Raw genomic sequence first — 15,244 nt, 5'->3', positions numbered from 1 at the left:
TTTGTGGGTTTTTTCAAGCGCATTTCATTTGATCCTATCTCCTTTCCACAGCGTTTGTAAGTCTTTCTTTCTGGGACGCAAGATTTCGTTTCCCTTCCCGAAAGGAAATTTCATTTCCTTTCGGGGAGGGAAACGAAATCTTGCGATTTCAATGGGAATCGAGTAAGCAATCGTCGGTCCATATCCCAGCAGCTTCGGGAATCCCGTGCCTTTTGATGGCTTTGACTTTGGCGATGAATTATTTTTTTTTTTTCTGGTATCCATGCCATGTCACTCCTATCCTCCCCTCAGCGTTCTGTCTTCCTCCTCGACTTTTTCTCCTGCTTTTGCAACATCTCTGAAGTTAGTTTTGGCGTGTTTTGCTGCTTTGCACTGCACCTCATGCAATCCTGGTCCATTTTCTCGCAGTCACTCAATTTCGCAATTTTGTTTTGTCTATTTTTTCGGTATCCGTGCCATGTCACTCATATCTTCCCATCAAAGCCCTGTCTTCCTCCTTGATGTTTTCCTCTGCTTTTGCAACTTCTCGGAGGTTAGTTTTGGCATGTTTGGGTCCTTTGCACTGCACCTCATTTCCTCCCCGACCATTTTCTGGTAGTCACCAGATGTCCCAATTTTCTGGTTTTTGTGGGTTTTTTCAAGCGCATTTCATTTGATCCTATCTCCTTTCCAGAGCGTTTGTAAGTCTTTCTTTCTGGGACGCAAGATTTCGTTTCCCTTCCCGAAAGGAAATTTCATTTCCTTTCGGGGAGGGAAACGAAATCTTGCGATTTCAATGGGAATCGAGTAAGCAATCGTCGGTCCATATCCCAGCAGCTTCGGGAATCCCGTGCCTTTTGATGGCTTTGACTTTGGCGATGAATTATTTTTTTTTTTCTGGTATCCATGCCATGTCACTCCTATCCTCCCCTCAGCGTTCTGTCTTCCTCCTCGACTTTTTCTCCTGCTTTTGCAACATCTCTGAAGTTAGTTTTGGCGTGTTTTGCTGCTTTGCACTGCACCTCATGCAATCCTGGTCCATTTTCTCGCAGTCACTCAATTTCGCAATTTTGTTTTGTCTATTTTTTCGGTATCCGTGCCATGTCACTCATATCTTCCCATCAAAGCCCTGTCTTCCTCCTTGATGTTTTCCTCTGCTTTTGCAACTTCCCGGAGGTTAGTTTTGGCATGTTTGGGTCCTTTGCACTGCACCTCATTTCCTCCCCGACCATTTTCTGGTAGTCACCAGATGTCCCAATTTTCTGGTTTTTGTGGGTTTTTTCAAGCGCATTTCATTTGATCCTATCTCCTTTCCACAGCGTTTGTAAGTCTTTCTTTCTGGGACGCAAGATTTCGTTTCCCTTCCCGAAAGGAAATTTCATTTCCTTTCGGGGAGGGAAACGAAATCTTGTGATTTCAATGGGAATCGAGTAAGCAATCGTCGGTCCATATCCCAGCAGCTTCGGGAATCCCGTGCCTTTTGATGGCTTTGACTTTGGCGATGAATTATTTTTTTTTTTTCTGGTATCCATGCCATGTCACTCCTATCCTCCCCTCAGCGTTCTGTCTTCCTCCTCGACTTTTTCTCCTGCTTTTGCAACATCTCTGAAGTTAGTTTTGGCGTGTTTTGCTGCTTTGCACTGCACCTCATGCAATCCTGGTCCATTTTCTCGCAGTCACTCAATTTCGCAATTTTGTTTTGTCTATTTTTTCGGTATCCGTGCCATGTCACTCATATCTTCCCATCAAAGCCCTGTCTTCCTCCTTGATGTTTTCCTCTGCTTTTGCAACTTCTCGGAGGTTAGTTTTGGCATGTTTGGGTCCTTTGCACTGCACCTCATTTCCTCCCCGACCATTTTCTGGTAGTCACCAGATGTCCCAATTTTCTGGTTTTTGTGGGTTTTTTCAAGCGCATTTCATTTGATCCTATCTCCTTTCCAGAGCGTTTGTAAGTCTTTCTTTCTGGGACGCAAGATTTCGTTTCCCTTCCCGAAAGGAAATTTCATTTCCTTTCGGGGAGGGAAACGAAATCTTGCGATTTCAATGGGAATCGAGTAAGCAATCGTCGGTCCATATCCCAGCAGCTTCGGGAATCCCGTGCCTTTTGATGGCTTTGACTTTGGCGATGAATTATTTTTTTTTTTCTGGTATCCATGCCATGTCACTCCTATCCTCCCCTCAGCGTTCTGTCTTCCTCCTCGACTTTTTCTCCTGCTTTTGCAACATCTCTGAAGTTAGTTTTGGCGTGTTTGGCTGCTTTGCACTGCACCTCATGCAATCCTGGTCCATTTTCTCGCAGTCACTCAATTTCGCAATTTTGTTTTGTCTATTTTTTCGGTATCCGTGCCATGTCACTCATATCTTCCCATCAAAGCCCTGTCTTCCTCCTTGATGTTTTCCTCTGCTTTTGCAACTTCTCGGAGGTTAGTTTTGGCATGTTTGGGTCCTTTGCACTGCACCTCATTTCCTCCCCGACCATTTTCTGGTAGTCACCAGATGTCCCAATTTTCTGGTTTTTGTGGGTTTTTTCAAGCGCATTTCATTTGATCCTATCTCCTTTCCAGAGCGTTTGTAAGTCTTTCTTTCTGGGACGCAAGATTTCGTTTCCCTTCCCGAAAGGAAATTTCATTTCCTTTCGGGGAGGGAAACGAAATCTTGCGATTTCAATGGGAATCGAGTAAGCAATCGTCGGTCCATATCCCAGCAGCTTCGGGAATCCCGTGCCTTTTGATGGCTTTGACTTTGGCGATGAATTATTTTTTTTTTTTCTGGTATCCATGCCATGTCACTCCTATCCTCCCCTCAGCGTTCTGTCTTCCTCCTCGACTTTTTCTCCTGCTTTTGCAACATCTCTGAAGTTAGTTTTGGCGTGTTTTGCTGCTTTGCACTGCACCTCATGCAATCCTGGTCCATTTTCTCGCAGTCACTCAATTTCGCAATTTTGTTTTGTCTATTTTTTCGGTATCCGTGCCATGTCACTCATATCTTCCCATCAAAGCCCTGTCTTCCTCCTTGATGTTTTCCTCTGCTTTTGCAACTTCTCGGAGGTTAGTTTTGGCATGTTTGGGTCCTTTGCACTGCACCTCATTTCCTCCCCGACCATTTTCTGGTAGTCACCAGATGTCCCAATTTTCTGGTTTTTGTGGGTTTTTTCAAGCGCATTTCATTTGATCCTATCTCCTTTCCAGAGCGTTTGTAAGTCTTTCTTTCTGGGACGCAAGATTTCGTTTCCCTTCCCGAAAGGAAATTTCATTTCCTTTCGGGGAGGGAAACGAAATCTTGCGATTTCAATGGGAATCGAGTAAGCAATCGTCGGTCCATATCCCAGCAGCTTCGGGAATCCCGTGCCTTTTGATGGCTTTGACTTTGGCGATGAATTTTTTTTTTTTTTCTGGTATCCATGCCATGTCACTCCTATCCTTCCCTCAGCGTTCTGTCTTCCTCCTCGACTTTTTCTCCTGCTTTTGCAACATCTCTGAAGTTAGTTTTGGCGTGTTTTGCTGCTTTGCACTGCACCTCATGCAATCCTGGTCCATTTTCTCGCAGTCACTAAATTTCGCAATTTTGTTTTGTCTATTTTTTCGGTATCCGTGCCATGTCACTCATATCTTCCCATCAAAGCCCTGTCTTCCTCCTTGATGTTTTCCTCTGCTTTTGCAACTTCTCGGAGGTTAGTTTTGGCATGTTTGGGTCCTTTGCACTGCACCTCATTTCCTCCCCGACCATTTTCTGGTAGTCACCAGATGTCCCAATTTTCTGGTTTTTGTGGGTTTTTTCAAGCGCATTTCATTTGATCCTATCTCCTTTCCACAGCGTTTGTAAGTCTTTCTTTCTGGGACGCAAGATTTCGTTTCCCTTCCCGAAAGGAAATTTCATTTCCTTTCGGGGAGGGAAACGAAATCTTGCGATTTCAATGGGAATCGAGTAAGCAATCGTCGGTCCATATCCCAGCAGCTTCGGGAATCCCGTGCCTTTTGATGGCTTTGACTTTGGCGATGAATTATTTTTTTTTTTTCTGGTATCCATGCCATGTCACTCCTATCCTCCCCTCAGCGTTCTGTCGTCCTCCTCGACTTTTTCTCCTGCTTTTGCAACATCTCTGAAGTTAGTTTTGGCGTGTTTTGCTGCTTTGCACTGCACCTCATGCAATCCTGGTCCATTTTCTCGCAGTCACTCAATTTCGCAATTTTGTTTTGTCTATTTTTTCGGTATCCGTGCCATGTCACTCATATCTTCCCATCAAAGCCCTGTCTTCCTCCTTGATGTTTTCCTCTGCTTTTGCAACTTCTCGGAGGTTAGTTTTGGCATGTTTGGGTCCTTTGCACTGCACCTCATTTCCTCCCCGACCATTTTCTGGTAGTCACCAGATGTCCCAATTTTCTGGTTTTTGTGGGTTTTTTCAAGCGCATTTCATTTGATCCTATCTCCTTTCCACAGCGTTTGTAAGTCTTTCTTTCTGGGACGCAAGATTTCGTTTCCCTTCCCGAAAGGAAATTTCATTTCCTTTCGGGGAGGGAAACGAAATCTTGCGATTTCAATGGGAATCGAGTAAGCAATCGTCGGTCCATATCCCAGCAGCTTCGGGAATCCCGTGCCTTTTGATGGCTTTGACTTTGGCGATGAATTATTTTTTTTTTTTCTGGTATCCATGCCATGTCACTCCTATCCTCCCCTCAGCGTTCTGTCTTCCTCCTCGACTTTTTCTCCTGCTTTTGCAACATCTCTGAAGTTAGTTTTGGCGTGTTTTGCTGCTTTGCACTGCACCTCATGCAATCCTGGTCCATTTTCTCGCAGTCACTCAATTTCGCAATTTTGTTTTGTCTATTTTTTCGGTATCCGTGCCATGTCACTCATATCTTCCCATCAAAGCCCTGTCTTCCTCCTTGATGTTTTCCTCTGCTTTTGCAACTTCTCGGAGGTTAGTTTTGGCATGTTTGGGTCCTTTGCACTGCACCTCATTTCCTCCCCGACCATTTTCTGGTAGTCACCAGATGTCCCAATTTTCTGGTTTTTGTGGGTTTTTTCAAGCGCATTTCATTTGATCCTATCTCCTTTCCACAGCGTTTGTAAGTCTTTCTTTCTGGGACGCAAGATTTCGTTTCCCTTCCCGAAAGGAAATTTCATTTCCTTTCGGGGAGGGAAACGAAATCTTGCGATTTCAATGGGAATCGAGTAAGCAATCGTCGGTCCATATCCCAGCAGCTTCGGGAATCCCGTGCCTTTTGATGGCTTTGACTTTGGCGATGAATTATTTTTTTTTTTCTGGTATCCATGCCATGTCACTCCTATCCTCCCCTCAGCGTTCTGTCTTCCTCCTCGACTTTTTCTCCTGCTTTTGCAACATCTCTGAGGTTAGTTTTGGCGTGTTTTGCTGCTTTGCACTGCACCTCATGCAATCCTGGTCCATTTTCTCGCAGTCACTCAATTTCGCAATTTTGTTTTGTCTATTTTTTCGGTATCCGTGCCATGTCACTCATATCTTCCCATCAAAGCCCTGTCTTCCTCCTTGATGTTTTCCTCTGCTTTTGCAACTTCTCGGAGGTTAGTTTTGGCATGTTTGGGTCCTTTGCACTGCACCTCATTTCCTCCCCGACCATTTTCTGGTAGTCACCAGATGTCCCAATTTTCTGGTTTTTGTGGGTTTTTTCAAGCGCATTTCATTTGATCCTATCTCCTTTCCACAGCGTTTGTAAGTCTTTCTTTCTGGGACGCAAGATTTCGTTTCCCTCCCCGAAAGGAAATTTCATTTCCTTTCGGGGAGGGAAACGAAATCTTGCGATTTCAATGGGAATCGAGTAAGCAATCGTCGGTCCATATCCCAGCAGCTTCGGGAATCCCGTGCCTTTTGATGGCTTTGACTTTGGCGATGAATTTTTTTTTTTTTTTCTGGTATCCATGCCATGTCACTCCTATCCTCCCCTCAGCGTTCTGTCTTCCTCCTCGACTTTTTCTTCTGCTTTTGCAACATCTCTGAAGTTAGTTTTGGCGTGTTTTGCTGCTTTGCACTGCACCTCATGCAATCCTGGTCCATTTTCTCGCAGTCACTAAATTTCGCAATTTTGTTTTGTCTATTTTTTCGGTATCCGTGCCATGTCACTCATATCTTCCCATCAAAGCCCTGTCTTCCTCCTTGATGTTTTCCTCTGCTTTTGCAACTTCTCGGAGGTTAGTTTTGGCATGTTTGGGTCCTTTGCACTGCACCTCATTTCCTCCCCGACCATTTTCTGGTAGTCACCAGATGTCCCAATTTTCTGATTTTTGTGGGTTTTTTCAAGCGCATTTCATTTGATCCTATCTCCTTTCCAGAGCGTTTGTAAGTCTTTCTTTCTGGGACGCAAGATTTCGTTTCCCTCCCCGAAAGGAAATTTCATTTCCTTTCGGGGAGGGAAACGAAATCTTGCGATTTCAATGGGAATCGAGTAAGCAATCGTCGGTCCATATCCCAGCAGCTTCGGGAATCCCGTGCCTTTTGATGGCTTTGACTTTGGCGATGAATTATTTTTTTTTTTCTGGTATCCATGCCATGTCACTCCTATCCTTCCCTCAGCGTTCTGTCTTCCTCCTCGACTTTTTCTCCTGCTTTTGCAACATCTCTGAAGTTAGTTTTGGTGTGTTTTGCTGCTTTGCACTGCACCTCATGCAATCCTGGTCCATTTTCTCGCAGTCACTAAATTTCGCAATTTTGTTTTGTCTATTTTTTCGGTATCCGTGCCATGTCACTCATATCTTCCCATCAAAGCCCTGTCTTCCTCCTTGATGTTTTCCTCTGCTTTTGCAACTTCTCGGAGGTTAGTTTTGGCATGTTTGGGTCCTTTGCACTGCACCTCATTTCCTCCCCGACCATTTTCTGGTAGTCACCAGATGTCCCAATTTTCTGGTTTTTGTGGGTTTTTTCAAGCGCATTTCATTTGATCCTATCTCCTTTCCACAGCGTTTGTAAGTCTTTCTTTCTGGGACGCAAGATTTCGTTTCCCTTCCCGAAAGGAAATTTCATTTCCTTTCGGGGAGGGAAACGAAATCTTGCGATTTCAATGGGAATCGAGTAAACAATCGTCGGTCCATATCCCAGCAGCTTCGGGCATCCCGTGCCTTTTGATGGCTTTGACTTTGGCGATGAATTTTTTTTTTTTTTCTGGTATCCATGCCATGTCACTCCTATCCTCCCCTCAGCGTTCTGTCTTCCTCCTCGACTTTTTCTCAGAATTACAGAATCACAGATTCAGAGAATAATGAGGTTGGAAGAGACCTCTAAGATCATCAAGTGCATCCTATGCCCTAACATCTCAACTAGACTATAGCACGAAGTGCCATGTCCTGTCTTTTTTTAAACACATCTAGAGATGGTGATTCCACCACCTCCCTGGGAAGAGAATTCCAGTGCTTTATTATTCTTTCAGTGAAAACTTGTTTCCTAACCTATACCTTCCCTGACGTAGCTTGAGACTGTGTCCTCTTGTTCTGTCAGTTGCTGCCCGGTGGAAGAGACCGACCCCCACCTGTCTACAACCTCCCTTCAGGAAGTTGTAGAGAGCAATAAGGTCACCTCTAAGCCTCCTCTTCTCCAGGCTAAACAACCCCAGTTCCTTCAAAAGTTCCTCGTAGGGCTTGTTTTCCAAGCCCCTCACCAGCCTCGTTGCTCTCCTCTGGACACGCTCAAGTATCTCAATATCCTTCCTAAATTGAGGGGCCCAGAACTGGACACAGTACTCAAGATGTGGCCTCACCAGTGCCGAGTACAGGGGGAGAATGACCTCCCTGCTCCTGCTGGTCACACAATTCCTAATGCAGGCCAGGATGCTGTTGGCCTTCTTGGCCACCAAGGCACATTGCTGGCTCATATCCAATCGGCTGTCAACCAGCACCCCCAGGTCCCTTTCTGCCTGAACACTGTCCAGCCACACTGTCCCCAGCCTGTAACGCTGCAGGGGATTTTTGTGGCCAAAACGCAGAACTCGGCACTTAGACTTATTAAACTTCATACTGTTGGACTCTGCCCATCCATCCAACCGATCTAAGCCTCTCTGCAGAGCCCTCCTTCCTTCCAATAGATCAACACAAGCTCCCAGCTTAGTGTCGTCTGCAAATTTACTAATGAAGGACTCGATGCCCTCATCCATGTCATCTATAAAAATATTAAATAGAACTGGTCCCAGTACAGACCCCTGAGGGACACCACTGGTGACTGGCCGCCAGCTGGATGCAGCACCGCTCACCACCACTCTCTGGGCCCGGCCATCCAGCCAGTTCCTAACCCAGCGAAGAGTGCTCCTATCCAAGCCAGGGGCTGCCAGCTTTTCCAGGAGTGTGCTGTGGGAAACAGTATCAAAGGCCTTGCTGAAGTCTAAATAGACAACATCCACAGCCTTTCCTGCATCCATCAGACGAGTTACCTGGTCATAGAAGGAGACCAGGTTGGTCAGACATGACCTACCCTTCATAAACCCATGCTGACTCTGTCTGATACCCCGGCCATCTTGTAAGTGCTGTGTGATAGCACTTAGTATGAACCGTTCCATTATCTTACCTGGTACTGAGGTCAGGCTAAATGGCCTGTAATTACCAGGATCCTCCTTCCCACCTTTTTTGTAAACAGGTGTCACATTGGCCAGTTTCCAATCATCTGGAACCTCACCAGTGAGCCACGACTCCTGGTAAATGATGGAGAGCAGCTTGGCAACCTCATCTGCCAGCTCCCTCATCACCCTAGGATGGATCCCATCTGGTCCCATTGATTTATAAATATCCAAGTGTCCCAGCAGTTCTCTGACTGCCTCCTCTTGGATAATAAGAGGACCATTCTGATCCCTGGCACCACCTACCAACCCTTGAGGACAGTTGTCATGAGGATAAGCTGTCTTACCACTAAAGACTGAGGTGAAGAAAACATTAAGCACTTCCGCCTTTTCCGCATCTTTAGTAACTAGTTTGCCTGCTCCATCCAATAAGGAACCGAGGTTGGTTATACCCTTCCTTTTACCATTAATGTATTTGTAAAAACTTTTTTTATTATTTTTAACATAAGTTGCCAAGTTGAGTTCAAACTGAGCTTTGGCCTCCCTAATTTTTTTTCTACATGCCCTGGCAGCACCCTTAAATAATTCCTCAGAAATCACTCCCTCCTTAAAAAGATGATACATCTTTTTCTTATTTCTAAGTTCCTTCAAAACCTCATTACTCATCCAGACTGGACGTTTGCCTCGTCTACTCATCTTTCGGCACACAGGGACAGTCTGTTCTTGTGCCCTCAAGATCTCTGCTTTGAAGCACACCCATCTCTCCTGGACTCCTTTGTTTTTAAGGGCTGTTTCCCAAGGAATTCTCTGGATAAGTCTTTTAAATAGGCCAAAGTCTACCCTCCGGAAGTCCAGTGTAGAGATCTTATTGATATTCCTCCTTATTTCACCAATTATTGAGAATTCTATAGTTTCATGATCACTATGCCCCAGCGGCCTACAACCTCCGCATCACCTACCAGTCCATCTCTATTTGTAAACAATAGGTCTAACATAGCCCCTCCCCTGGTGGGTTTGCCCACCAGTTGTGACAAAAAGTTATCCTCCACACATTCTAAAAACCTTCTAGATTGCTGGTTTTTTGCTGTATTGAGTTCCCAGCAGATGTCTGGTAGGTTGAAGTCACCTACAAGAACAAGGGCTGATGATCCTGAGACTTTGTTCAGTTGTTTATAGAATAAGTTGTCCACCTCTTCATCCTGGTTGGGTGGACGATAGCAGACTCCCAGTAGGATGTCAGCCTTGTTGGCCTTCCCCTTAATTTTTACCCATAGGGACGCAACTTCATCATCATTAGTCTCAATACCTGTGACATCCAAAACCTCCCTAATATAAAGGGCCACCCCTCCACCTCTTCTCCCTTTTCTGTCTTTTCTGAAGAGCTTGTAGCCATCCAGTGCAGTGCTCCAACTATGTGAGTCATCCCACCACATTTCTGTGATGGCAACTACATCATAGTCCTGCTGATGCACCATGGCCTCCAGCTCTTCTTGTTTGTTACCCATGCTGCGTGCATTGGTATACATGCATCTCAGCTGGGCTGCTGATTTCTCCCTTAACACAGTCTTACCACCCTTGGGCCTGCTTCCAAACAGCCCAGCTGCATCCCCTTCCCCCTTCAGACCTAGTTTAAAGCCCTCTCAATAAGGTCTGCCAGTTCATGAGCTAAAAACCTCCTACCCTTAACAGAGAGATGTACCCCATCTGATTCCAATAGAGCAGGTGGCATAAAGGTTGCTCCATGATCAAAGAATCCAAAATTTTGCCGATAACACCAACCCTTGAGCCATTTGTTAATGATATGAGTTTTCCTATTCCTTTCATTATTTTTTTCTGCCACCAAAGGGACTGAGCAGAACACTACCTGTGCACCTGTCCTATCAACCACTTGACCCAGTGCCCTAAACTCCCTTTTAATCACCTTGTCACTCCTCTTTTCAATCTCATCACTGCCAGCTTGGAGTATCAGCAGTGGGTAATAATCAGAGGACTGAATCAGCCTAGGAAGTTTCTCAGTGATGTTTCGTACCTGGGCCCCAGGGAGGCAGCAGACCTCCCTGTGGGATGGGTCAGGTCGACATACGGGGCCCTCTGTCCCCCTCAGAAGGGAATCACCCACCATGATTACCCTTCTTTTTTTCTTGACATTAGAGGTGGTAATCCTCTTTTTAGGCAAGTCATAATTGGGAGGCTCACTGGGTAGATGATTTTCCTCTAAATCATCTCTCTGGCTGTCTAGATCCAGTGCCTCATACCTATTCTGAAGTGGCACCTGGCTAGGGGACGGGGGGCAGGAGGGATTTTTGTTATTACCACCCCGAGCAGGGACCCATTTCCACTCCCCTTCATCTACCAGGTGCCCCTCTATTGCCCGAGAGTGAAAGACATATGAGCCCTCTGACTCTTGGTGGGCCTCCCTTAAAGATGTAAGGGCTGAACTCCACCAGTCTATTTCCTTTTCACTATCCCTGATACTCCTTAATCTTTCAACTTCTTCCCTAAGCTCAGCCACTAGCGAAAGGAGGTCATTCACTTGTTCACACCGCAGGCAGGCCTTCTCCATAACATCCCCTGAAGCCACTGATAAGCTCAAACACTCCGGGCAGGAATGGGTCTGTACGGACACATCCTTTTTGGAGGGCTCTACTTGGTCATATACACTTGTACCAACCACAGATTTTGACTGGGTTAAAACCATTGCTTAGGAGAAAGCCCAAGATCAATCAACCAATAAAAAATACTTCACCAAACTAGCTAGAACCTGCAGCCCTGCCTGCGTGAACTGCTGCGCAAACTGCTGTGACTCTGTTTACCTGCTCCTGTTCACCACGCTCCCCAGAGGTCTCTTATAATGGGTCACTCCGGAACAAGGAAGCTCCACCTCCTGCTCCTGAGTGGCTCACAAAGCAAAGCCCCACACCTGCTCAGCGTTACCTATAATGGGTCACTCCGGAACAAGGAAGCTCCACCTCCTGCTCCCGAGTGGCTCACAAAGCAAAGCCCCACACCTGCTCAGAGTTACCTATAATGGGTCACTCTGGAACAAGGTCACTCCTGCTTTTGCAACATCTCTGAGGTTAGTTTTGGCGTGTTTTGGTGCTTTGCACTGCACCTCATGCAATCCTGGTCCATTTTCTCGCAGTCACTAAATTTCGCAATTTTGTTTTGTCTATTTTTTCGGTATCCGTGCCATGTCACTCATATCTTCCCATCAAAGCCCTGTCTTCCTCCTTGATGTTTTCCTCTGCTTTTGCAACTTCTCGGAGGTTAGTTTTGGCATGTTTGGGTCCTTTGCACTGCACCTCATTTCCTCCCCGACCATTTTCTGGTAGTCACCAGATGTCCCAATTTTCTGGTTTTTGTGGGTTTTTTCAAGCGCATTTCATTTGATCCTATCTCCTTTCCACAGCGTTTGTAAGTCTTTCTTTCTGGGACGCAAGATTTCGTTTCCCTCCCCGAAAGGAAATTTCATTTCCTTTCGGGGAGGGAAACGAAATCTTGCGATTTCAATGGGAATCGAGTAAGCAATCGTGGGTCCATATCCCAGCAGCTTCGGGAATCCCGTGCCTTTTGATGGCTTTGACTTTGGCGATGAATTTTTTTTTTTTTTCTGGTATCCATGCCATGTCACTCCTATCCTCCCCTCAGCGTTCTGTCTTCCTCCTCGACTTTTTCTCCTGCTTTTGCAACATCTCTGAAGTTAGTTTTGGCATGTTTGGGTCCTTTGCGCTGTACCTCATTTCCTCCCCTACCATTTTCTGGTAGTCACCAGATGTCCTAGTTTTCTGGTTTTTGTGGTTTATTTCAGGCACATTTCATTTGATCCTATCTTCTTTTCAGAGCATTTTTAATGTCTTGTCTCAGAGGCCTCTTCACTTTGTCTCATTACAGCAATTTAATTTCTTTTCCACACCTTTTTTTTCTTGCTGATGTGAGCATGTTCATGAATACACCTGTCTCTTTTCAGCTCGCTACCCCTTCCAGGCTATACTCACATAGCCTAATAAACAAACAGGGGCAGCAAGAAGCAAGGAGGAAGGGGAAGGAGGAAAAGACCGCATTAAATAATGAGGAAAAGCTGTCAACTCATAACTGCTCATGCAGAGGCCTGTGACAGCATCTAAATATTCAATCTCATTACAGTGATTTTGATAGAAAGCTGTTCCACCAAAATCCTGCTCCCAAAGGAGTCTCCTAGTGAATTACAGGGAAAATGCACTGATTCATCTTCATGTTCTTGTTCCACTTCTAAATCATTGAAATAATTAATATTACTGAAGGAAAATGCTAAAAAAAATTTGGAGGGGGATACAGAGAAGAATTATATGAAAACTATGATGAACAGAATGAAATAGTGGTACTTAGTTAAAGAGTTATAATTTTCCTGTCTCCAGACTACTTACTGAAATGCTTCTTTCCAACTAAAACCATAATTTCTTTCATATGTATTAGTAGTAATCTTTTATTTCTGTCTTTTAATAAAATAATTTACAAACACAAGCAAAGGAATTATGTTTTAAGTGATATTTCTTTGTTGATCTATAAACTCTTTTATTTGTTTACAACACACACTGAGATAAGGCTCACAGTTGATTTGGAAATGCTACACCAAAATCCAAGAGTGGTCCCAACAAGACACTGGCTGAAATAGCAGCTCTTTTCTGCTTACATGTATTACTTTTCACAGAGTCTTTAAAAGAGCATGAAACAGTTGTTGTCAATAACAATAACCATTGCAGTTACATTACAGTCTTGGCAGGACATAGTAAGGACCTCATGGTTAATTAGCAAAAAGCACATATGCTACTTGACAAAAGGAAAAAACAGACTTTTTTGACCATTTCTTAATATCTATGTGACTCTGATTTAGCAATATTTGGAATAAAAACATTTGGTGTTTTTGTTTGTAAATTTTCCTTTCTTTTTTACACAGACAATCCTCAAGCCAAAAATGTTTTGATGCTTAAAGAAGAGCAAACAGAGTCTAAGGTTGCAGTCTGGAATAATTGTGTCAGTCAGCAGGAAATAGACTCCTTCCTCTCTCCCCTCCTGAGACTGCCCTTAAAAGCTGCTTATAGTCCTAACCACTTAAGTAGAAGAAAGATGTAAGTACCCTGAAAGGAATGGAAAGAGCAACAGGGATTAAGGGGCTGCAGGGATTAATTTACAAAGAACTATTTTTAAAGCATTGCACTTCACAGACTTTTTCACTCTCTTTCATCCTCTGTGGAAGTGCTCTACATCACCACCACCACTGTAGTCACCCAGGGAAAGCCACTTCTCCTGCCATCATCTACAACCTGTATGTGATCTCCCATCCATTTTTCATCAACTTTTTCTTTTTTTTTCCTCTTGTTGTGTTGCATCTCTGAAGTGTATAGTATTTGTAGATCATAAACAGCAAGGTTAGCAACAAACTGCTGGATCTACAGGGCAAAGTTCACATGTGAAAATGTGTTTGACTACCTCAGAAACTCCTGGCACAGAGATATATTTGACTATGATGCAGCCTTCCAAAGGAAGCAGTGCAAATTCAAAATATTTTCAATAAGACCAGACAATGCTTGAAGGAAGGTACTCCAGCTACTTATTTTGTCTAGTATCCTTCACAGTCTGGTCTCAGAGTGTTGAACCAATAGCTACAAAATGAAATTATCAGTGCTTATTCTTCAGGGAATCAGTATCTCTTTACTTTTTTCAAGTGCCAAGATACAGACTGAGGAGTGAATTTCATAACTTAATTTGCAGCACGAGGTTGCCACATGCTCCTGTCTCCAACTGACCTGAGTTAATGACGGAGGCAAAGCAAACACAGCACCCTGCTGTTTCTGACCTTAATGCACCGCCCTCAGGAACAAAACCAAGGAGCAGGTTAGTGGAGACAGCTCTGCAGACAGAGGAGAGGCTCAGGGCTTTAAATGTGCATGAAGCAAACTGTGAAGTCAGTATGTAATCTCATGGCAAACCAATGAAAAAATAGCAGGACTAATGGTACAAATCTGGTAATAGAGGAGCTGTTGTATTTTGACTTAAGATGCATCTAAGACACACTGCAAAAAAGAAGTATGATAAATAAACATTTCAGCTACATATGAAAAACCCTGAAGGAGTTCTTTTTAGGGTTGCTGCTCTTTCTTGGGAAATTAGCTCAGCACTATGTGGTGTTGTAGTAAAAGAAGGCACTTTTTAGAAATGAACCTATGCATCAAAAATCTGAAAATCATAAGAAAAAAACCAAAACATTTTGTTCTTGGTGATACAGGCAGTAACACATGATTGAACTATGGGAGATGAGACCACCTGGCCCAAATTTTTTTGTGTGTTTGGCTGATGTAATTAATCTACTCTTTGACTTTAACCAGTATCACTTGAGGTATATATGTTTGTTTGAAAGGAGGGAGCATAAAGTGAATTCTCACTGGAACATGAGGTGAATTCTTCAGACTTTGCATTTAAATCAGTAACCATGGATATTGTGTAATAGCTAGTGTCCAACCATGATTACAGGTAACCAGAGTTGGTCACTGTTTAGAAGTATTAAAACTGTACAAAGAGCTATAGAAAAACATTGTTAATATACTTTGGTACCAGTGCTGTTCTTCAGGTGCTGATCTTCTTTTGCTTTTCTCATGAAGAATATTGAGACCAAACTGAGAAAGAAGGAGCAGAGTGAGGAAGTGCAGTGGGTTTTGCTGTTCTTGCAAACTCATGTTGCTGCACATTTTATAATCAGCTTATCATTTTGCTCCACC

The 15,244-nt window shown here is 44.1% G+C and overlaps 1 protein-coding gene and 1 long non-coding RNA gene across 2 annotated transcripts; one reads left to right on the top strand and one right to left on the bottom strand.

Annotated features, from left to right (window-relative positions):
* Positions 1-7,266: 7,266 nt before the first annotated feature.
* LOC135301204 (uncharacterized) lies at positions 7,267-9,997 on the bottom strand. The gene is given in 6 exon segments (XM_064421543.1): positions 7,267-7,394; positions 7,397-7,662; positions 7,664-7,754; positions 7,757-7,787; positions 8,193-8,369; positions 9,761-9,997. Coding segments are annotated over 6 exon segments (930 nt in total).
* Positions 9,998-11,499: 1,502 nt separating this feature from the next.
* LOC135301317 (uncharacterized) lies at positions 11,500-14,746 on the top strand. Its single transcript, XR_010363069.1, has 3 exons — positions 11,500-11,568; positions 13,426-13,597; positions 14,241-14,746. It is a non-coding gene; the product is annotated as an uncharacterized LOC135301317 (long non-coding RNA).
* Positions 14,747-15,244: the final 498 nt, after the last annotated feature.

Source organism: Passer domesticus, chromosome 5, assembly GCF_036417665.1.
Source record: "Passer domesticus isolate bPasDom1 chromosome 5, bPasDom1.hap1, whole genome shotgun sequence".
Taxonomy (NCBI): domain Eukaryota; kingdom Metazoa; phylum Chordata; class Aves; order Passeriformes; family Passeridae; genus Passer; species Passer domesticus.
This window is presented reverse-complemented; position numbering and strand designations above follow the sequence as displayed.